The following is a 23182-nucleotide window of genomic DNA, read 5'->3' as shown; positions in this document are numbered from 1 at the left end:
TCCAAGCCGGAGGCAGCCATTGTTTGTTTCACAAGGGAGGGCCATTTACCAGTGCAAGGGAACCTTAGAAGCAGAGGTAACAGTAACGTGTGCCACCCTGAGGCCGCTCTACACTGCCACTGCGGTGCAAAGGGCTCCCAGTGTAAACAAGAATTGGCCCCCAGTACTTCTGTCACAGAAAATTCACTTGTCATTTTCCAAACATGACAGAACACAAGGGCTCTGACCCTCTGTGGCCTTGCTCCATGTGTTGTCCTTTTCACCTGCAGAAAGCTGGGGCAAAGTGGGCATAAAACGCTCACAGACGTTCCACTGACTTTGCCCCTCTGGGTGTGATGGTGCAAGGCGTAGAGCCGCGGCGAATCAGGCCTGCATTTGCATTTGCAATAAGTATAATTCCATTTCAGTCCTGACTGTCTGAGTGATAGTATGGTACTGATCGGAGAACATGGCAAGGTCTCCGCTCTCTGAGTGATGTGTTCTCCTAACAGACACCGAATTTGTGGAGGAAAATGGAACAACAGATTGAGATGTATTTTTTTAAATAGAAACTAACCTGATATTTGGTTGGTAACAAAGATACAAAAGGCAACGAGTTCCTATGTTATCTCTGCCAAAGGTCAAATTCAGATTACAGCAGAGAATGAAGTTTAAAAAGAAGGAAAGACTAGTGCCTATGAATCCATTGGCAATTACTCCATTGTCCTCCAGTGCATGGCTAGCCTGAGAACAACAATGAAAGAAGAGAAAAAAAAATATCACCAGGGATCAGAGCTGGACAAACGTTACTTGTTGAATGTGGCTGTCAAGGGATTGGGTTGTTTCTCATCAAATAATTGATTTGATTAATCAGTTTCTCAGATGTCTGACCAGCTCTGCTAGAGATGCTCTTGTATTTCATTGCCAAGCAAATAATTCCCCAGCTGTGATTTGCAGAGCAGGGTGGCATATTTTCTGCGGTGTAGCTGGCCAGTGTGGAAGGATGATAAAACTCCAGCCTCTTGCCTTCCCCATTTGAGCTGTCCTAGCACTCCTGTGGCACCAGCAAGAAGCAGGGCCTGTGTTTAGGAGAGCACTGGGATTTGGATCGTGGCTGGCCCCTGCATGGGCGGATGGAAAAGGGGAGAAGCCTTCTTGCACCCCTGTCCTTCTCCTTTGTGCACTTTCATGGGGGTCAGCCACATCCTACCGCTTTATTGCTTTTATCCAACACATTAAAAGCTGGTTGCAAGGTCTCGCAAACAGCAATAAATACAAAGACCTCAGAGGTAGGTGAGAGGCAGGTCAGAGCCAGACAAAGTGTCATTTCAAACATAGACACAAGGTGTAAAGGCCCCAACTTTGTGTTGCAACTTATTGAAATTCCGCTGTTGGGCAATGACCGAACTGGCACTTCTTCGAGCCCACTTTAAGCCCACTGCATTGTCATGGTGAGACTCACCCCTCTGCAGAGGAACCGTATGTGCCATGCACATCTCACAGGGCCTGTGAACCACTCAAACCTTGCTTCAGCCCAGAGGACTTCCACTGGTTCTCGGCACAGAGATGAGTTTCACCATCTGCCTGCCGGTCTGTGTGTCCATACTGTGGTATCTGAGCACCTATCGTAGCTTTCACAGGAAAGCATGTCATAACCCTCCAGCCCTTTATTAAAACTGAGCCGCAGCACAGACTCGGCCCTGTTCGACTGGGCTCTGCATACACGCTGGAGGCTAATGTGACTGTTCTCTGTTAGGCTTTGGGAAGTGCCTCATCACTGGAGATCCACACTACCTGACGTTTGATGGCTTGATGCATCACTTCCAAGGCAAACATACATACATGCTGTCTCAGACTGTCTCCAGCATCCCCGACCGCCTGCCATCCTTCAGCATTGAGGGAAAGAACAAGCTTTTCCCCGGAGCGTCCCACATTTCTTTCCTCCAGGAGATACATGTCACCGTTTACAATCACACAGTGTGGTTCAGGCAGAAGAAGCAGCTTGTGGTAAGAAGTGCATTAAGCTGCACACTCCTAGTGCTGTAACATCAAAAAATGTGGAGTGACCAATAGGGATTCCTGACCATTTATAAGGTGTACTGATTATGCCACTTAGGATTTCTAGACTGCAGCAGAATGTCTCATGGTCTCTGAATGGGCCTATGAAGAACATAAATGCTGCTGTCTGGTTCCAAAATGGACTTTCAGTGTAACCACTGGAAACTCTGTCTCATGTTTGCTCAGAGCGAAGTCTGATGCTGGCCTCAGGAACAATGCCTGAGTGCAGATGCGGGGCTGTATTTAAATAGGCATTTCACAGAATACGCATCACTATATTTGAGCCCTTTCTGCAAACTAACTAGCACACAATGCTTCTCAGTGTCTCAGCTTCTCATCATACTTTGCAAAGATTAAGCAAGTATCCCCCACAGCTGCCTTGTGAGGTAGGTAAATATGGATAATGGTCCCCACTTTATAGATGGGGAAACTGAGCCACTGAGAAGTCAAGGGACCTGCTGATGATATCAGCGTCAGAGCTGGGTTTAAAATCCCTGAGTTCCTGGCTCCCAGTCTCGCTCAGGCAGGTCAGTAAACAATATTGCACTCTGGACCCAACAAGTCAGCTATTTCCAACAATGGGTCACATTTCTGCCTGGCACAGCATGATGTGCTTTCCCAGTGTGGGATCACAAATGGGGCAGCTTGGGCTGGTCTCGGGAGGCACTCCCAGAGACAGGCAGCTGCTGCTGCTAACACTTCTGGCAGTAAAACCTAGTCACTGTCTTTTCTAGCCAAACCCCAGAGGGCTCCCAGAGTGGTATGAAAATATTGAAATTCAGATCAATCTGGCTTCTTTCCACACAGCATTTAGCTACAGTGAGGAGATGAACATCAGTTGTTTATGATTATCGCTGTCTGAAAATTTCATTACAAAACCTGAAAACAGGAAAGATTAGCTGGGTGTTACACACCTCTGCTGGAAGCAGGTCTGAATTTGATCTGTCCACTGAGTTATAAATAATTCTGTCTCTGTTAGCTGGATGGAGTGAAAACCATCCCCCCTGCCCAGCCTCATGAAGGTCTTCGCATATACCAGAGACCTACAAGAATTTACATGGAGACAGATTTTGGCTTATCGCTCAGCTACGATGGTGCTGAAAACTTAGGTAAGAATGACCAAGAGAACTTACTGCAGAACGCATTGAATGCCATGTCCTATCGGAGATTCCAATCCCCAAGTAAATTGTGAACTTGCATTGTCTAACCGCATGATTCTTCTCTGTAGTATGAAATCCCAGATAACCGGTGACAAATTATTTCCCGGGAACTAGAGAGACATCAATACTTCTCTCTGGATCCCCCAGAACATCATTGCTTTGGGTAGAATGGGGCGTGGATCCAGGGTGTTTATACACCTAATCATAGTCCCAAAGCCTTAAAATCCCAGCTGTCTTGCAGGAAAGGAAGGTCTGTTTTCCAAGAACTCAATGATATTCAATAGAATGCACCTTGCAGGGTGGGAGATCCCTTAGGTTACATCTGCACTGCAATAAAAAACCCAGGGCACTGAGCTCCAGAGCCTGAGTCAGCTGACTTGGGCTCGCAGGGCTTGGGCTGCAGGGCCAAAAATAGCTGTGTAGACATTCAGGCTCAGGCTGAAGCCCCGGCTCTGAGATCCTCCCTCCTCACAGGGCCTCAGATCTCAGGCTTCAGCCCGAGCTCGAACATCTGCTCTGCTATTTTTAGCCTGGCAGCCCAAGCCCCGCAAGCCTGAGTCAGCTGGTCTGGGCAAGCCGCGGCCATGCTGCAGGTTTTCCATTGCCGTGTAGATGTACCATTCCAGGGCAGGTGGACTGTATCGGAGAGGTGAGTCGAGGATATATGTCAGTCTGTAGGGTGTGTGGGGGAGAAAGTGAGATGTGCGCACAAGTATGTGGGCTGTGTAGGAGCCCTTGGGCAGAGGTGTCCTATAAATAAGGGTAATTATTATCAACAAGCAGCGATTCCCTTTATGTCGCCAGTATAAGTGGGCCTAGCCCTGCAGGAGTTCTGAATGCAGGTCTGTCTCCCATGCACAGGGCACCTGCCACATTCTCAGCCTGTGGCATGGCTCATGCTGGGGGGCTGCCTAACTTTCCATTCTGTGTCACCTGTGCACTTGTGGCTACGAGTTTCTTTCCATCGGCTTTTCCTTCTGGCCCCATTAGATATAACCTTGGCCAACACCTACAAGAACAAAGTCGAAGGCTTGTGCGGCAACTTTGATGGAAAGTATAAAAACGACTTTACCAAGCCAGATGGCGCTCGAGTGAAGGATGTGGATGTGTTTGGGGAAAGCTGGAAAGTCCCCATCACAAGAACATTCCCCCGCCGCAGGTACTGGCCCTGCATATATACAGACCAGACTTGGCTCCTGAAAGGCAGTTCATTAAACCCTAGTTAATGTTCCAGGAGGTAATGCACTGCGTAGTGCATCTCTGATCTTTCTTCTCTCTCTCTGGGTCCACCTATGTATTTGTCCTGCTCACTGCTAAGGTGAGGAAGTGACAGCGCCCTTGTGTGTGGAGAGCATGGGCCTGAGGCATCACTGCACTGGTCCAGTTTCATGCCCATGACTTCCAAGGAGTCAACCCATAAACCCAGAGGGATAGAGAGGTGACTCAGACCCTGTGTCCAGCTGGACTCTCAGGCCTTTCTGCAGGAAGGTGTCAATTACTCCTCCCTGCCTGTTGGGTGGGATGATCCAAGGGAGGGCAGGCTCCATTGCCAGCATCTGCCCTCCCTCTGGGATTCTGTCAGGGACTGCCGTGATCCCTGCCAAAGCAGGCTGCTGTGGCGATGGTGTCAATTCATTGCACCTCCTCGCTTCCCTACCTAGGCTCCCTTCCCAGCCACATGGACAGTGCTGACCCACGGTTAAGTCCCTGACCCAGAGGGTTTTTTCCCCTGATAGTCAAAGAGCAGATGGAATGAGTTAGAACACTGCTTGTTGCAGCAGGCTGTCTGGTAGAACATAAGCAAACAATATACAGGCCCGGGGCGACCCAAATGTGTCCCAGGAGTCAGATACACAGAGTCAGCTTGGCCTTCAGGCACCTGGCAGTGGCCCATTAGCGCTCTTGGCATTGAAAAGTGATGGTACCTTCGAGATACAATTGTCCTAGTTCAGCTGTGTCATTGTGGCCACCTCTTGAGAGGCATCTAGTGGGCTGGAGGCAGGAATTGCTGGGTGAAGTCTCTGGCCTATAGTATGCAGGACATCTAACTGGATGGTCGTAACGGTCCCGTCTGACTCTAAATCCAGGAACCGCTGAGATCCTGTGGAGGCGCTCTAACACTCCGCTGATGCTGTGTTCATCCATCTCCTTCGACGTAGGCGCCAGGACCCTAGGTCTATCTGCTTAGACTTAGACCTGCCCATGGCACTGCACTAGCTCACTGTACTACCAAGAGCATACTCAGGTGAATGCTGGACACACCGAGAAAACGGATGGTCAGTCAATCTTTTATTCACTGCAGGCGAGAAGTCCTTTCAGACGAGGAGCTTGACAATGTCGAGTTAAACACAGGGCTCGCTGGAGGCTGCGATCCCAGTGAGCTGAGCCTTGTGAACGCCACTTCCAAGTGTGGGATTCTTACCGATCCAAAAGGTCCCTTTGTAAAGTGTCAGTCCAATGTCTCCGTCGAGTTCTTCCAGATGTGAGTACCTTAGAGACACACACGCTGTTCTCCTGTTATTCTCTCCTGATCCTGGCAAGTGCTGCCAGTGGAGTCCTTGGAAATTGAGGGGGACTCAGGCCCAGGATTTGCGTTAGCAAGTGATAAGATTCTGCTTGAGCATTTTTCAAGGCTATGTTTGTGTCTCTGTCTGATGAGGAATTCGCACTATCCCTAGCTCTGAAAGGTAGCGTAGCCAAGCGAAGACTCGCCACCGGCAGCGCCTCCTGCTGGTCGCCTGGGAATTAGCGCTTTTCCAGCCTGGGAGCGCCCTCTGCTGGCCAGTGGCTCACCTGCCTCAGGCCCAGTGTCCCTCCCAGACCCCGGTGCCCCTTTACCTCGGGGTTCTGCCCCCACAGTACCCCCACACTCTGGGTCTCCCCTCCCGGGGGAAGCCCCAACCCTCTAAACCCACCTTGCCTCAATGACCAGGGCCGGCTCTACAGTTTTTGCCGCCCCAACCAGTGAAAACAACTGCCACCGCCACGGAGAAACAGCCCCCCCTTTCAAACTGCCGCCCCAAGCACCTGCTTGGAACACTGGTGCCTGATGCCAGCCCTGCCAGTGGCTACTGCCAGCCATCATCTAGCCCCCTGTCCCTGGGGCAGACTGCAGCCTGTAACGGCCACTCATCATTGGCAAGGAGGTTGGACCTGCTGCCTTTGCCCATCCCCGGGCTGCCCCTCTGCAGCCCCAGTACCTTCTTAGGCCTTTAACAAGGCCTCAGCCTGGGGGTTTACCAGGCTGGAGCTCCCCAGCTCCTCTTGCCCTTTTCCCCAGCACTGCTCTGCTTCAGATACCCTGCTCCCAGGCAGCCAGCCCTTCCCACGCCAGGGCTAGAGAGAGACACTTCCAGCTCCTGGCCCCCAGCCCTCTTATCAGGGCCAGCTGGGCCCGGACTAAGCTGGCCACAGCTGTGGTCAGCTACTCCCTCAGCTGCTCTCACTGCTTTTCCCAGCCGCAGCCCTCGCCAAGGCTGCCTTGAACCCCTGTTCTGCCGTAGTGGGCAGCTGCCCCACCACAGGTAGCTTTTCCCTTTTGTTGCACAGCCATGTTTGCACTGGTAACCCTTACACTTGCAAGCTAGATTTCTGAGAGACAAGGTGGGGAAGGGAATATTTTTTATTGGACCAACGTATTTTGGTGAGAGAGACAAGCTTCTGAGCCACACACTTCTTCTTCAGCTCTGTGTGGCTCAAGAGCTTGTCTTTCTCACTAACAGGGATTTGGCCAATAAAAGATACTACCTCCCCCACCTTGTCTCTCTAGTAACTTGGGCCCGACACGGCCACAACTACACGGCATACAAGCTGGATTCTTCAAAGGAGCCTAAGGAATTTAGGAATCCAACACCCATTAAAATTCAGTGAGATTTGGGTGTCTAACTCCCATAGGCTCCTTTGGAAATTCCAGCTGTAATGTTTAGTGACTTGTAAAATGCAGCCTTTATGCTCCTGCCAAAAAGGCTGAAACTGTCAGTGCCACTTCTTGCCTGCACCATAGTCATTTGCCCTGTTGGCTTCAATGAGAACTTCCTCGGTTATGTTTCGGGCCTCTGCTAGCATCCTGCAGTTTGCAGGTAACTCACTTGAAACCTCTGGGGATCCCATTGATTCATCCCATCACAGACACGGACACAGGCCTGCCAAGGCTCCTGCACTTAGCAGGCTGCACCTGCAGTTGGGATCCTTCCGTCAGCGTGTAAATGTCATGGGACCCACATCTACCACAACACTGCATACACTGGATGTGCAAACACAGTTAACACCCACTGTGTGGCCCCTTTATGCTGCCAGAGTTGTGTGAAGGGAAAGGAGTCAGGCCCCCTATTCATTCGCCAACAAATAATGAAACTCCTCACTCGACACCTCAGAACTTCCCTGGATGGTCTGCTCTGTCTTCTCAGTAAGGGCCTGATTTTTAGAGGGGCTTAGCACCTGCCCCCCATCTCCCCCCCCCACACACACACACTGAAGTCAGAGGAATGTTACAGACATTAGACAGCTCCGAAAATCCGGCCAATGTTCAAGATGATGAGGTCAGGTGACAGGGTCACAATGGATCAATGTTAATGGTGAGTGTGCATATGGGACGGGTCTGGGGGAGTGGTATGAGGCCAGGTCTACACTATAAACTTAGATCAATACAATTACACACCCTGAGCAATGTCATTATACTCACCTAACCCCCGTGTAGACAGCGCGATATTGACGGGAGAGTGTCTCAAGTTGACATAGCTACAGCCTGTCTGGGAGGTGGATTAACAGCGCTGAAGGGAGACGCTCTCCCGTCCCGTCCCGTCGGTATAGTAGCATCTTCACTGAAGCCCTCCACTGCGCCGATGCAGCGTTTAGACCTGCCCGGAGTGTGTGTATGGGTGTGTGCTCTCAAACATAGCTGCACTAGGAAATCCTTCGCCTCCTAGCAAAATGCCGCCCATTATCAATCTGAAACAGCTCTGTCACCAAACAGGAACAGAGAGACCGAAGGAATGGCCCTGCTCTGAAATACTCATGTCCCTGCTTCTTGCGTGGGCGTATGTGCATATGCGGCATGTTAGCTGCAGCCACTGTAGAATAAATGGCCTCATCTTCCCAAGGACCCACAACTGTTTCCTCTCTCGCTACTCAGTCAGCAAAGGGCCCCATGTGGAAGCAGGGGAAAAGCAGTAACTATTGTATTCGGCATGAATGCCTTCTCATGTTGCACACAGGGGCTGTGCCTTTGACCTGTGTGCGGAAGCCGAGAACAATGCTGTGCTGTGTCGGCACCTGGAGCAGTACGCGCTGGTCTGTCAGGAGAATGGGATCACTTTGGAAAACTGGAGAGCGCAGACGCCTTGTGGTGAGAATAGAAGAGCCCTTTATAGGACCCAGAAATCAGGGTTTGCCGCTGGGAAGATCCCCCAGGATCTGAGGTCTGGTTCTTTACCCGGAAGCTGCCAAGAGTCAGCTCTTTACTGGACTTTAAAAATAACCCTAACCCCATCCTCCCCTCAGCTCTTATGGTGTCTTTGCATGGATCCAGGGGCACAGGCCAGTTGGCATGCTGGCTCAACCAGCCCCCTCCTGCTCTCCCTCTTCTGAATTGTCTTACTGAGTCCTTGGCTGGCTTGTCTCACCTAGACCCTGTTTCAGCCAGCTACTCAACAGAGCTAGGAGAGAAACCGTTTTTCTGTCCTACGAACATTCTTTAAGAGACTGTGTAATTTTCCCATCCCAAATCTGAATGAAAAGCCAAATCTTGAAAATTTTCACCAATCAAAAATCTGAAAAGAAAAAAAAACAATCTGTTTGGGTCAATTGAATCCCTGCCATTTAATAATTTGGAAATGCTTTGCTTCAGCCTTGGCCTTTTTTTAGTCCATATTTACTACCATTTTGGAACAGAAAGTCATTTTGCCTTGAAAAAACAAATCTTTTCACTTTGAAAATCCCATTTTAACAATTCTGAAACTTTTCCCCAAAACTTTTTGGGTCAGAAGATTCAACAGAACAACCTGGGCTTTGCAAACAGGGCTGGTTTCAATCAATCCACCTTTTTTGGTGAAAAACCTGATCACCAAAAAATTCCCGATCACCAGCTCTCAGTACTTAAGCACACGGCTGACTTTAAGCATGTGAACAGTCGCACTGAGATCACTGATCCGCAGACCTGAGAGCAGGAAGCATGTGCAAGATTAATTCTGCCATTTCCTAACTCTCGAGTGCTTGAATTGCAACTTGAATGTTCTTCTAAAACATATATGGACCATTTCACCTACCCCTGAAATGCAGCCACCTCTGGGGTAGGAAGGGCAATATATAAATAACACCCAGCAGTGGTTCAGGACTGCGGAGGAAGGACGCCTTCTCCAGCTGAAAGCACAGTGGGGATTTTCACGAGGCTCAGCGTATGTCCCCATGTGTAGTAGCGCCCTGATTCAATTTGGCTCTCCCAATTTTTCTTGCAGAGATGCAGTGTCCCCCAAACAGCAAGTACAGCAGCTGCATGACTGCGTGCCCAGATTCCTGCGGCAACCTGGCAGCCTCCTCCGAGTGCGAGTCGCCCTGTGCCGAAGGCTGCGAATGCCTCCCTGGGTACGTTCTCAGTGGCTATGACTGCGTGCCCTACAAGGAGTGTGGCTGCAGCTTCCTCAACACATATTATAAGGTACGGTAGGAAGCGCCTGAAGAACGCCAGCCTGGCACACTCTGAGAGGCGATCAGCACCTGGTGTCGAGTATTACTCTCCCCATTAGTGACTTCCTTTCCTCCCCGTTCTCGTCAGCATGCTGCTCTTGGTCAGCAGCCAACAGCAGTTCATGCCCTGACATCCTGGGCCCTCAAGAGAGGGAAGGCAAAGGAAGGGAACAGCACGCACTGCCAGTGAATCTCTGACACGCTGTCTGCGGGAAGCATGCAGAGCAGTGCAGTAAGAGCACGCTCTCTGGGATCCCATGTGCTTGCCCTGTGAAGTCCATGTTCATTCTGTCCCATCGTTGCTCTGAATAATTACACATGGGAATCCGAGAGTAAGATTATACTCTGGGGTTCCAAAGATGTAAAAATCCAGTTACAAAAGTCCGGATTAGTACCTTCGCTGTGGGCCCGATCCTATGAGGTGGCGCTAACATGGGATGTGCTCAAAATCTTGCAGAACTAGACCCTGCATGAAGATTTCTGCAAATTAGGGCCTGACCCTGCAAACTGAGGCGCACCCTGAGGCAGGCTCAGACTTCATGGAAGCAGCTTCATGGCTTGAGGTTTAAATGCTATAGCTCTGATGTGCACAAGCACTAAACTTGAACAGATCACTATTCAAGACAGCTCTCTGTGATGATCAGAGGAACATGCCAGGTGTTTGCCAGAGGTGTGGCACGTGGCCCAGAGCTACGTGGCCATAAGCCCCCATAGGATGGGAGTGCAGCGGGCTGCAGCTGCTGCTGTCTCTGGTCCCAAGCTCTAATTGGACGTTGCCTGGCTGCACAGGGCACTGAGCTGGGGTGAGGATCCATCACTCATTCTCAAACCCTTGGGTGACCTTTTTACTTGGGCTCTCCTTTAGTCTTTAGGAGCAGGCCTAGGGCTTCCCAGGCTACTGGGGTCCCGAGGCTGCTGGTTTGCTTTCTCTACGTACCTTACCCAACTGCAAAGGGCCCACTCCTGCTCCCACTGAAGTGAACAGGACATTTGGTATAGACTTAGTGGGAACAGGATTGGGTCCCTAGTGCATCCTTCATATTGTCCTGGCTGATTTGATTAGATGCCTTTACACCTTAGCTGTTCTCTTCCAGACTGGAGAAACGTTTGTGACCGATGACTGCTCTCAGACTTGCGAGTGCACAACTAGTTCCAGCGTTGCCTGTACGAGGGCAGCGTGTTCCAGCCGAGAGATCTGTGCCGTCGCTAACTTCACACGCGGATGCTACACGCGTGAGTCACTTCCTAACCACGTTGCTTGGGCTCTGGGGCTGTGAAGTCTTTGCTGTGTGTTTGTCTACCAGCGAAATGCATCACTGTGGAGGGTCTTGTAGCTGTGCTGGTCCCAGGATGTTAGAGAGACAAGGTGGGTGAGGTCATATATGGGAAGAAGACCTGAGGAAGAGCTCGGAGTGGCCCAAAGCTCATCTCCCTCACCAACAGAAGCTGGTCCAATAAAAGCTATCCCCTCCCACACCTTGTTGTGTTATGTGGGGACAGTGGCACCAGCCTTGTACAGAAAAACCATTGACTGGAGCACAGGACGAGCACCCTGAATTGAGCTGATATGGGATGGCAAGCACCAAAGGGAAGTGCCCTAAAAATACAGGGCTGGTCCAGTATGACTGGTTACTGGAACCTCAGCAGAAAGCATCACCGGGGTAGGCAATTCTGAGATGCTGACCTGTTTCTCTCTCATTTCTCTAGCTGGCCCATGTCTGCAGAATCTTTGTGAGAATGGTGGGATTTGTATTGAGGATACAAGCAAATCCAGCAACAGCTCTTCCAACTTCACTTGTGTGTGCCCTGACGGATACGAGGGGTCTCTCTGTGAGGTTGAAACACCAGGTAAAAAAGCTATTCTGAATGTCATTCGAAAGTTAAGTGCTGCAGCAGCAAAAACCTTGTGCGCTGAGTTTGGACAGTGTGGTCCAAAGGTCACAGAAAGGCCACGTGACCAGGACATACAGAACCTGATTCTGCTCTCGGTTACACTTGTGCAAATCAGGAGTTGCTCTGCTGAAGGCAGTGGAATGAGGCCAATGAGAGAGCAGAATCAGGCCCATGCCACGTTTTAGGGCACTAGATTTAACCACACTGGTCTAAGGGTCCGATCCTGCAAACCCTTGATCGTGTGAGTAGTCCCACTGAAGCCCTTTAGAGTACTCCTGTGTGTAAGGGCCTGCAGGGCCAGCCTCGTGGTGCCCTTGAGGTCAATGGAAGGTCTACCCTGGCGCGGAGCAGGATGCATGCTCTGCAGTGCTTGACGGAGGCGTTCCAGCCAAATGGCATATTCACATTAACAAACAGCTGCTTAGTAGAACGGCCTGCCGCCATTAGCGGGGCTCGCAGCTCCACACCCTGCAGGAGTTAGGAGAGGCCTTGGCACACCTGTTTCTGGGTGGCATCACAGAGACGGGGCTCTGATGCTCCCTGCCCGAGGAGCAGTTCACATCACGCCCAGGTACCTGTGCGTCCGCACTGGGTTATGCCGTAGGACAGCCTTCTGCAGCGCCCTGCCCTTGTGGCTGCAGAAGGGGCGTGCGCCAGATTACCGTGGCGCACATGGGGTGCTCTGTTTGGACGGAAGAAAGTTAGACCTCCAAATGGGGAACAGCTGTTAGCTCTGGTAGCTCGCTGGAGAGATGGTCCAGCCCAGTGTTGGGCGGCACTGGGGCCTGGATCTGTCCCAGGCTTGCATTCCAGAAGCCCATCTGCACAATGTCAGTCAGTCAGTTAGACAGACAGGCACATTTGCTGTTTGGATCATGGAGCTAGCAGTTCCATAGTAAGTCTGAGATGGCATTTCCAGCACTTTTCCCTTGCACTCATCTCCTGTGTACTAAACCAGGCTCGTATTTCTCACTCAGTTGTCCCACCGAAACATGATGAGCTGGTCTACATCATTGTGGGAGTTTCAACAGGAATCATCGTCCTCGCTGTGATCATCTCCCTGGTTGTGTGGCGATCCAGGTTAAGGTACGGCATTTCCCAACTGCTGCAGCTCAGCAGGGCCGAGGGGCATCTCCCCCAGTTCAGGGTTTGTCAGCTCTCAGAGCATTCTCATTACGTACATCATGCCTCAAACCCAGAACAGCCAGGAGTGGGCCAGACTATTCAAGGCACCATTTTAAACAGTGTCTGATCTCTGTTGCACCGCCGGTAAGAAGAGGAGTGCAGCTTTTTATTTCTTGTTAACTTTTCTTTACAGAATTAACAGGAAAAAGTCACGGGAATTCCCCAGAAGGAGGCTAATTCGTCTTTGACCCAATCAAGAGATGCGCTGGACCAGAACTCACATGTGCCAGACTACAGCTCCGTTACCAATGCTGCATTTGAGTAGGATGAAAATCAGTCACGTTTTAATTACTGGCATTTTTTTCTTCCATCTGTTTGTTTTTGGGTTTTTTTGCTGTTGTATTCTAACAAGTGTTTCTAACCCTTTCCTAAACAATAATAATGTCTAATAAACCACTGTACTTCTGAATGCTCTACTATGCTCTGTTCTTCCTAATGTCTCCTGCAAACCCTCGTTGAAGACACTTCGTCCTGACTCACACTAGAGATCTCATTGACTTCAGGTGCACCACTCGTTTGAGTCGGGACTGGATGGAATTCACCCCGCACAAGGCCTAGCAACAATTACTTCCCACATGGCCTAGACACCACTAACGCCCCACGTCAGCCCAGAGAGCCCAGTGCTGGCTCTGTACAATTATCCACTGACATGGGTGGGTTTCCTTGACTACGCCAGGAGGTTTGGATCAGGATCTCTTTGCTGGTCTTCCATTGAATTTCAGGTTTGCTGTCAATTATATAGGGGATGAACAATAATTAAGTCTCTCCTTTGTTCCTGCTGGAATATTACTTACTATTACTCTAAAAACCATTACGCTGCCCCCTTATGTGTATGCACACTCCCTTATGTGCTGATTCATTCACATCCCATCAGCAGGGCTGGATTTCCAATTAGGCACAGTGGGTACGTGCCTAGGGGCGCTGGCATTCTAGGGGCACCTTACCTCTCTGAAACGGTGTGCAACACTAAGGTCAGCTGTAGGCGGGGGGGCACTAAAGATGCGGTGCCTAGGGGCACGTAAAGTGTAAATCCGGCCCTGCCCGTCAGCCAGGAGAGTATTTGGAAGCTACGTGAATGGTTGGGTGGATGAAAAGTGCATTGTTCTGCCAGCGCATTCAAGAACATGGCCTTTGTCTGTACATTCAGAATGTGCAGCTATTGAGGAGAGAAGTGGATGTAAATGGGGGGGGAAGGCTTTATATTTCTTATCTAATGAAAATAAAACCAAACAGGGTTAGGGACCTGCTCTGGCAAACAAGCACTGTTGCCATTGGAATTTCGTGGCAGTTATAAAAGCCTCGTTTTCACTTGCTCCAAACTAGCTGCCTGTTAACAATGATCTTTCTCCTACATGCTAAAAGCCCAATTCTGCATAGTTCAGAGAGCTTTCATCAGGCGCTGAGCACACTCAGTGCCCACTGCAGCCAGCGGGAGCTGAGGGAACTCAGGATCCTGCAGGATCCAACCACAGGCCTCCCTGAGCTGCCAGGCCCGTATTTGCACATTTAGAGCAGATTCCTGGGTTTTAATGGATTTGTACCTTTTCCCACTTGATTGCAGTGAGGATTCCCTCACTTCCCCACTGAAAACCTTGTCAACAATTCAGGCCTGAACCGATGCCAAACTAAACGCACAGCAGCGTTCTGTGGCACGGAATGAACTAGTCCGTGTCAGCAGTGCCCCTTCAGAATGACACCGTGTAAAAAGTATAATTGTTCTCCCTCTCCTATGGGTCCCATGATCCTCTGACATGAGCAGCCAGAGGCTTCATACTTGTGTCGCTCCGAACTGTTTTCTTTTAATCTCTGATCACACCAGAGCGAGCCGGATGCCGGGTGCAAAGCCAGCTTCCCCCATGCAGCTTCCCGCTGTGTCCACAGGGAACCTGTTCCCATGCCACTGTCCCAGGCCACAGATGCCTGCTGGACACAATCAGCTGAGAGCATCAGACTCACCTCACTAGTAGGACTTTACCTGACGTTACAAAAACCAAGCACTGAACATGTGGCTGCAGGGGAGGAGATTCTGTGCAATTCCCCTGCCAGAATTCCCCCCAGATCGTTCCATCACGGGGTGAAGGGGAGGGTGGAACGGCAGCACCCACGGATCCCTGGAAAGCCCCTTAGGGATTAGAATCATAGAATATCAGGTTTGGAAGGGACCTCAGGAGGTCATCTAGTCCAACCCCCTGCTCAAAGCAGGACCAATCCCCAATTAAATCATCCCAGCCAGGGCTTTGTCAAGCCTGACCTTAAAAACTTCTAAGGAAGGAGATTCCACCACCTCCCTAGGCAACGCATTCCAGTGTTTCACCACCCTCCTATTGAAAAAGTTTTTCCTAATATCCAACCTAAACCTCCCCCACTGCAACTTGAGACCATTACTCCTTGTCCTGTCCTCTTCCACCACTGAGAATAGTCTAGAACCATCCTCTCTGGAACCACCTCTCAGGTAGTTGAAAGCAGCTATCAAATCCCCCTTCATTCTTCTCTTCTGCAGACTAAACAATCCCAGTTCCCTCAGCCTCTCCTCATAACTCATGTGTTCCAGACCCCTAATCATTTTTGTTGCCCTTCGCTGGACTCTTTCCAATTTATCCACATCCTTCTTGTAGTGTGGGGCCCAAAACTGGACACAGTACTCCAGATGAGGCCTCACCAATGTCGAATAGAGGGGGACGATCACGTCCCTTGATCTGCTCGCTATGCCCCTATTTATACATCCCAAAATGCCATTGGCCTTCTTGGCAACAAGGGCACACTGCTGACTCATATCCAGCTTCTCGTCCACTGTCACCCCTAGGTCCTTTTCCGCAGAACTGCTGCCTAGCCATTCGGTCCCTAGTCTGTAGCTGTGCATTGGGTTCTTCCGTCCTAAGTGCAGGACCCTGCACTTATCCTTATTGAACCTCATCAGATTTCTTTTGGCCCAATCCTCCAGTTTGTCTAGGTCCCTCTGTATCCTATCCCTGCCCTCCAGCGTATCTACCACTCCTCCCAGTTTAGTATCATCTGCAAATTTGCTGAGAGTGCAATCCACACCATCCTCCAGATCATTTATGAAGATATTGAACAAAACCGGCCCCAGGACCGACCCTTGGGGCACTCCACTTGACACCGGCTGCCAACTAGACATGGAGCCATTGATCACTTCCCGTTGAGCCTGACAATCTAGCCAACTTTCTACCCACCTTATAGTGCATTCATCCAGCCCATACTTCTTTAACTTGCTGACAAGAATACTGTGGGAGACCGTGTCAAAAGGTTTGCTAAAGTCAAGAAACAATACATCCACTGCTTTCCCTTCATCCACAGAACCAGTAATCTCATCATAGAAGGCGATTAGATTAGTCAGGCATGACCTTCCCTTGATGAATCCATGCTGACTGTTCCTGATCACTTTCCTCTCATGTAAGTGCTTCAGGATTGATTCTTTGAGGACCTGCTCCATGATTTTTCCGGGGACTGAGGTGAGGCTGACTGGCCTGTAGTTCCCAGGATCCTCCTTCTTCCCTTTTTTAAAGATTGGCACTACATTAGCCTTTTTCCAGTCATCCGGGACTTCCCCCGTTCGCCACGAGTTTTCAAAGATAATGGCCAATGGCTCTTAACCCCCCCACTCTTTATCTCCCTGCGGCAGAGGTGGAAAGCACTGAACCAATGTCACCCTCGCCCTCCCAGGGCTCCTGAATCCCAATTCCTCAACAAGGAAAAGAGCTTTCCCCACCCCACCCGGCTGGGACAGCTGTCCCCACTCCCCACGCCTGAATCAGTGCCAGAGAGTCCGACACAGAGAGCGTGCTGCAGGGGTGATTGTGTCCCACTGACTCCCTAAGGAGGGAGTGTTTGTCCAGTGTGACATGAGGAACAGCTGAGCTGTCCTGGAGTGAATGCACAGGATCACGTGTGTGCACGGCATTGCGTCTCCTTGTAATCCCAGGGAGGCACTCGGGGGGCCATGTGGACAGGATTGACGAGCTTAGATAACGTCCCCTGGTGCCATGTCACTGTTTCCAGTGGAGTCACTGGGCCTTGCAGTGGGATACTGCATGTAAAAGTATGACGTGCGCAGCAAAAAGCCTCATTAAATAACCCTGGGGGGAATCTCCTCCTGGCCAACCTTCCGCAGGCAGGAACCTCCAACCGGTACAGAACAGGGCAGCCCCCTGCTCTGCCCCGCCAGCACATCACCCCTGCCCTCCGCGGCCTCCCCCGCCTCCCGGCCGGCAGACTCAAGGGCGAGGTCTGGGCCCTGATCCTGGTATCCGACAGATCCACGAAAGCTCCGGGACGGAGACCGTGGGCCAGGCGTGGGGGCACCAGGGCAAAACACCCAGCAGTGGGGCAGCCCATGAGGCCCCGCGGCAGCATTACTGGGGCAGGGACGCGGTGGGGGTCGGTCTGGGATGGAGGCAGGGCTGGAGCAGGAAAGCAAGATCCCAGGTTTCCCTCCAGCCCCAGCTTTGCCAAGGGGGCCAGTCCCAGCTTCCTTCCCGCGCAGGTGTGACCCACACGCCGTCGGGGGGAGCTGGTCTGTCCCCTCAAGTGGCACCGGGACCTCTCGGAAAGCGATTAATCCGTTTGCTCCAGCCTCGGGGAACAGCCTGTCGGAGTCACCGGGGGGGGCTTGTCCCGGACCCAGCCGGGCCTGGGCTGACGGCCAGGGCTGCGGGGCGGCCTCCAAGGGGTCTGGGCGCCCCTAGACGGCGCAAGGCCCCACTCCCCGGCGGGTGCGGGTCGCCCACCTGCGCCCTGTGCGGGGGCGAGCGGGGAAAGGTCCGAGCCAAGCCCCCGGCCCGGCTCCCCGGCTCCCGGCCCCAGCACGGAGCGAGCCCGGACCTGCGCCTGCCTGGCGCCCGCGGGGCCGAGCCCGCTCCCCGCGCCGCGCTGCCCCCCGGCCCGGCCCGTGATGGGGGGCTGCCCCCCCCAGCCGGCTCCCCCCGGGCCGGGCGCCGCAAGGCGAGCTTTGGACCCCGCCAGGCCCGGCCCGTGATGGGGGGCTGCCCCCCCCAGCCGGCTCCCCCCGGGCCGGGCGCCGCAAGGCGAGCTTTGGACCCCGCCAGGCCCGGCCCGTGATGGGGGGCTGCCCCCCCCAGCCGGCTCCCCCCGGGCCGGGCGCCGCAAGGCGAGCTTTGGACCCCGCCAGGCCCGGCCCGTGATGGGGGGCTGCCCCCCCGAGCCGGCTCCCCCCGGGCCGGGCGCCGCAAGGCGAGCTTTGGACCCCGCCAGGCCAGGCCCGGCCCGTGATGGGGGGCTGCCCCCCCCAGCCGGCTCCCTCCGGGCTCTGGGGCCGCTGCCGGCGGGGGGCGCCTGGGGCGCGTGGCAGCGGCCGCCGGCAACAGGCCGCTTGTGTCGCAGAGAGAGTCAGTGTGTGAGTGTGTGTGCGCGGCGTGTGTGTGAGTGAGTGTGAGTGTGTGTGCGCGGCGTGTGTGTGAGTGTGAGGCAGCTGGCGGTGAGTGGTGGCGGCGTGTGTGTGAGTGTGTGAGCGCGGCGCGTGTGTGAGTGAGTGTGAGTGTGTGTGCGCGGCGTGTGTGTGAGTGTGAGGCAGCTGGCGGTGAGTGGTGGCGGAGTGTGTGTGAGTGTGAGTGAGTGTGCGCGGCGTGTGTGTGTGTGTGAGGCAGCTGGCGGTGAGTGGTGGCGGCGTGTGTGTGAGTGTGTGAGCGCGGCGCGTGTGTTTCATCTTGGATGCATGCTTTCCGTGTGTCTGTGTGTGTCTGTGTGTGAGTCCGTGCCCCTGGCAGCCAGCCGCCGGGCCGGGGCCGAGCCGGGCCGGGCCGGGCCGACGCGGGGGCTCTCCGGGTCACACACGTGTCGGGGCTGGGACCGGAGCCCGGGGGCCGCTCGCGGGGCCGCCCCAGCTGCTCCGGGCACCATCCCCGCAGCGCTCCCCCCGGGTAAGGGCCCCGGCCCCGGCCCGAGGCGGACCGGGTCTGTTTGGGGAAGGTCCTGCCCCGGCGCCGCTGGGAACAGTCGCCCCCGCGCCCCCGCTTTGCCTGGGGGCCGAGAGGGGGGCGTCGTGACAGCCCCGGGCCTGGGCCCTTGCTGCCCGGGCTGCTGCTGTGGATGGTTCTCCGGCTGCCCCGGGGCTAAGGCAGGACTGGGGGGTCAGGGTGCTGAGCACCACGGGCACTGCATGATGAGGGTGCTGAGCACTGGGTGCTGAGCACCACGGGCACTGCGTGGCGAGGGTGCTGAGCACTGGGCGCTGAGCACCACGGGCACTGCGTGGCGAGGGTGCTGAGCACTGGGCGCTGAGCACCACGGGCACTGCGTGGCGAGGGTGCTGAGCACTGGGCGCTGAGCACCACGGGCACTGCGTGGCGAGGGTGCTGAGCACTGGGCGCTGAGCACCACGGGCACTGCGTGGCGAGGGTGCTGAGCACTGGGCGCTGAGCACCGTGGGCGCTGCATGGCGTGGGTGCTGAGCCCTAGGTGCTACATGGCGTGGGTGCTGAGCACCATGGGCACTGCGTGGAATGGGTGCTGGGTGGCGTGGGTGCTGAGCACCACGGGCACTGCGTGGCGAGGGTGCTGAGCACTGGGCGCTGAGCACCACGGGCACTGCGTGGCGAGGGTGCTGAGCACTGGGCGCTGAGCACCGTGGGCGCTGCATGGCGTGGGTGCTGAGCCCTAGGTGCTACATGGCGTGGGTGCTGAGCACCATGGGCACTGCGTGGAATGGGTGCTGGGTGGCGTGGGTGCTGAGCACCATGGGTGCTGGGTGGCGTGGGTGCTGAGCACCGTGGGCGCTGCATGGCGTGGGTGCTGAGCCCTGGGTGCTGGGTGGCGTGGGTGTTGCGTGGCGTGGGCACTGAGCACCGTGGGCAGTCGCTGGAGGCAAAGAGACGAGCAGCACTTGTGAGCCAAGGCGGGCAGGAGGGAGTGAAGAGTAAAGACCAAACGTGCTGAATGTGGGTCCTCTCCACCGGCGTTACTGTTTTATCCTGGTGGCCGTCACCGCAGTACCTGGGAAGCCCAGAGAGGATTACGCGGTTGCTGAGGGGGGCTTATTCAGCAGGCTGCTAAACATGGTGGCAAACAGTCATGGCAAAACATTAAGGAAGGGGAAATTAGGCTGATTAGCAAGACCACCCTTATTGCTCCTGTAATTGCCAGAGCTGCTCTCCCCCGTGAGGCCTGCTTCCCAACGCAGCCAGGAGGCGCAGGGTTTCTGAAATGATTTGTGTCAAACAGAGGAGAAGCCCCACAAAACGGATTTGAATAATTGTTCTGCAGAAACATTTTCAAAGCTGAGCCTGGAGAATTTGACCTCCTTGTTCCAGCGAGCAAAACAGATCCAACGGGCATCGCCATTTGGATATATGTGGAGACCGCACTGCTATTACTCCGGCTTGTTCTGGGTTCGAATTCCTCCTCTTGTAGCCTTAGTCCCACCGGTCCTGGCTGGCTTCTTTGAGTCCATTTGCTCCCCCATTCCAGTCTGTCTTGGAGCAATTCCTTGGGAACTCCGCGGCTAATCAGATCCTGGCCCATGACATCCATCCATCTAATGCTGTGTCTTCCAACCCTTTTCTGACCCTCCATTCCTAAATGTAACCCTGTTTTTGGCACTTGCCTAAAGCCACCTAAGCCTGGATTTCCTCAGCCTTTCTGTAGTTGGTGCCATCTTCCCACTTCCCCTGATTTGTTCATTCTGAACATGGTCCATCAGTGTAGCTCCAGGCATCCATCCAGCTCTTTCATTTCCACTTTCTTCAAGATCTGCCCCTGATTCTTCCCCAATGCCCAGCATTCGGAGCCAGGCACCAGTACAGGCCTAATTACCGCCCTGTAGAGCTTACGTTTCAGTTTGAGACATTCTTCTACTGCTGCTCACTTCTCTTCATTTAGTCCATTGTAACTGAATCTTCCCAGCTACAAATCCATCAGGCGGAAATCCTCACCTCTCTGTGCATTTCCTGCTGTGAAATGGGGATAATGACATTGACCTGCTTTGTAAAGTGCTTTCAGATCCACAGATGAACTGTGCTAGGTAGGCGGTAGGTGGTGTTATTCTCTTCATCCTGCTCGCAATCTCACCAACCCCAAATGATAGCGTGATGTGCCTGGTCCCACACTATCCTGAAGTTGGCTTAAGAATCATGATAGGTTAAAAGTAAAATAATTTTAAGGTCTTTTTATTTGCCTTCTGAGTTTGGAGTGTTTCAGGGCCACATTTTCCAGCTTTTCTCTGCAATCATGAGGGCTAAAACTTACTTTTTCTCTTAAATAACACCAGAGATTCTCATGGAGGGACTCGAGCAGGTTTGCAGTTTTTCAACACAACTTTCTTTTGTTGGAAAAAGCAGATTTGTCAAAACTGAAACTTTTCATGGCAGTGTATTGGTTTCAAGGAGACATTCCTCGGGAAGTTCTCTCAGGTCCAGGGTGAAATTGAGAGCGACCCCAGAGCAGCCAATAGCTCATTGTTCAGGGCAAGTGCCTAGGATGCGGAAGATGTGGGTTCAGGGCTGGGCCACACCCCTGCTGGTGCCCTAACTGCTTGGCTATAGTGTGCTTGGGTGGGCTCTTTCAGTGCCTCCTGATGAAGCCATTCCATTGTGGATACATTAAATACTGAGAGAGGGAAGGAATAATTCTCTAGTCTGGTGGTTGGGGGCCACTAGCAGGCACCTGTAACCTCACAGAGTTTCCCATGTGAGAGGAGGGAGAATCTGGCCTGCAGCCACTTAGGGGTAGAAGCTACTCTTGGGGGAATTCTGCATCACTGCACATGTGCAGAATTCATGTCTCCCGCAGATTTCTTTGCTTCCCTGTCAGAAGTCAGATGATTTAGTTGGGGATTGGTCCTGCTTTGAGCAGGGGGTTGGACTAGATGACCTCCTGAGCTCCCTTCCAACTCTGATATTCAATGATTCTATTCTATGATTCTATGAAGCCATTTTTCTGTGGGGACGCAAAGGGAAGCCCGCAAGAGTGGTCATGCACCTCTCCCTGGCAGTGCAGGCAGGTTGGTTCAGGCGCCTGGAGTAGCTGGTAGAGACATAAATCACTGCTGGGATGGGGTGTGGGTGGGGGGCTGTGCAGTCGTGCGTGAGAGAGAGAGACGCTCTGTTCCTCTTGCTCGCTATCGCAACACGCTCGGCATGGAGAGGAGGGCTTGGGGGTGTTTCTTAGGAGGTAGACGTGGGGCAGAGCAGAATGTAGCAGCCTGCCTGCTTAGTGAATTGTTCCCATTGTCTTTGTGAATTCCCCCAGGAATATGAAACAGGTGTAAAAGTTTTAAGGCTCCTTTACACTGCCAGAGTGGTGTAAAGGACATCATGGCTTTAGAAATGCTTACAGTGTTTTAGAGATTAGAACTGGTCTAAATTTTTGGAGTGAAAAAAATTCCTATCAAAATGTGCTCCATGAATTGTTTGGTGCTGACCTTTTTGGAGATGGTCAATAGCCAATATAAATTCTCCATCCCTCACTTGCTCTTCAGTTGCCTATGATGTAACACTGAGCATATGGCTCCATATATTTGTTGCCTAATAACTGGAAATAAAGGGTCAAACCAAGCTACATTACTATTAGACAAAGGAAGTTTGGGGATTTCCTCCAATCCGCCCCACTCTAATTCTCCATCCATTGTATTGTAGTTTAAATAAATTACCAAAATAATTGAAACTGGCATGATTATATTGCATTATTTTGACAAATAAAATATGCAGAATTTTAAAATATTGTGCACAGAATTTTTAATTTTTTGGTGCAGAATTTTTATTATTTTGGTGCAGAATTCCCCCAGGAGTATAGACGCTTGGGATGGAAAAGGCCCTGGATGGCATCTCCTCTAGCCCATCCCCTGCTGCAGTGACTTCTTCCCCCAGCAGGTCAGTAGTGCCTTGTCCAATTCAAATTGTCCCAGTGGTGAGGGGAGGGATAGCCCTGGCAACAGCCCCCAGCAGGGTTTGCGTCCCAGACCAAAGCACGAGCTCGTTGCTACCAGAGCCAAAGGAACAGTTGTTTGAGCTGGTAGCAGTAGCAGGCTGTTACCCTCCAGCCACCGGAGGGAAGAAAGTCACATGCTTTGTAAGTATGTTGCAGCTTGTCAGGAATTTATGCTAACTCTCAGTCTAAATGTTCTGTTCCTCCACTGTCTCCTGATACCTGCCTAAGTGGTTCCCTGTCCACACTTCAGACCCCTCCTGCATTGTGCGTGTTGAGCGGAACAGGGAGGGACACATTCAGAGTTGGTGTCTCTGTCTGTCCCATTGCAG

At 52.7% G+C, this 23182-nt stretch overlaps 1 protein-coding gene across 1 annotated transcript in view; it reads left to right on the top strand.

The window, feature by feature from the left end:
* The window catches only part of LOC144270381 (IgGFc-binding protein-like), a 116314-nt gene extending 98282 nt beyond the window's left edge, over positions 1 to 18032 (top strand). Inside the window, exons 86-95 of the mRNA XM_077826842.1 lie at positions 1736 to 1986; positions 3017 to 3146; positions 4188 to 4356; positions 5500 to 5679; positions 8411 to 8541; positions 9650 to 9849; positions 10973 to 11111; positions 11586 to 11726; positions 12749 to 12857; positions 17660 to 18032. Coding sequence (XP_077682968.1) covers positions 1736 to 1986; positions 3017 to 3146; positions 4188 to 4356; positions 5500 to 5679; positions 8411 to 8541; positions 9650 to 9849; positions 10973 to 11111; positions 11586 to 11726; positions 12749 to 12857; positions 17660 to 18032 — 1823 coding nt within the window. The remainder of the gene's footprint in view (positions 1 to 1735; positions 1987 to 3016; positions 3147 to 4187; positions 4357 to 5499; positions 5680 to 8410; positions 8542 to 9649; positions 9850 to 10972; positions 11112 to 11585; positions 11727 to 12748; positions 12858 to 17659) is intronic.
* The last annotated feature ends 5150 nt before the right edge of the window (positions 18033 to 23182 follow it).

This window comes from Eretmochelys imbricata, chromosome 9, assembly GCF_965152235.1.
Source record: "Eretmochelys imbricata isolate rEreImb1 chromosome 9, rEreImb1.hap1, whole genome shotgun sequence".
Lineage (NCBI taxonomy): Eukaryota > Metazoa > Chordata > Testudines > Cheloniidae > Eretmochelys > Eretmochelys imbricata.
The sequence above is the reverse complement of the archived record's forward strand: the minus strand, read 5'-3'. Positions and strand labels throughout refer to the sequence as shown.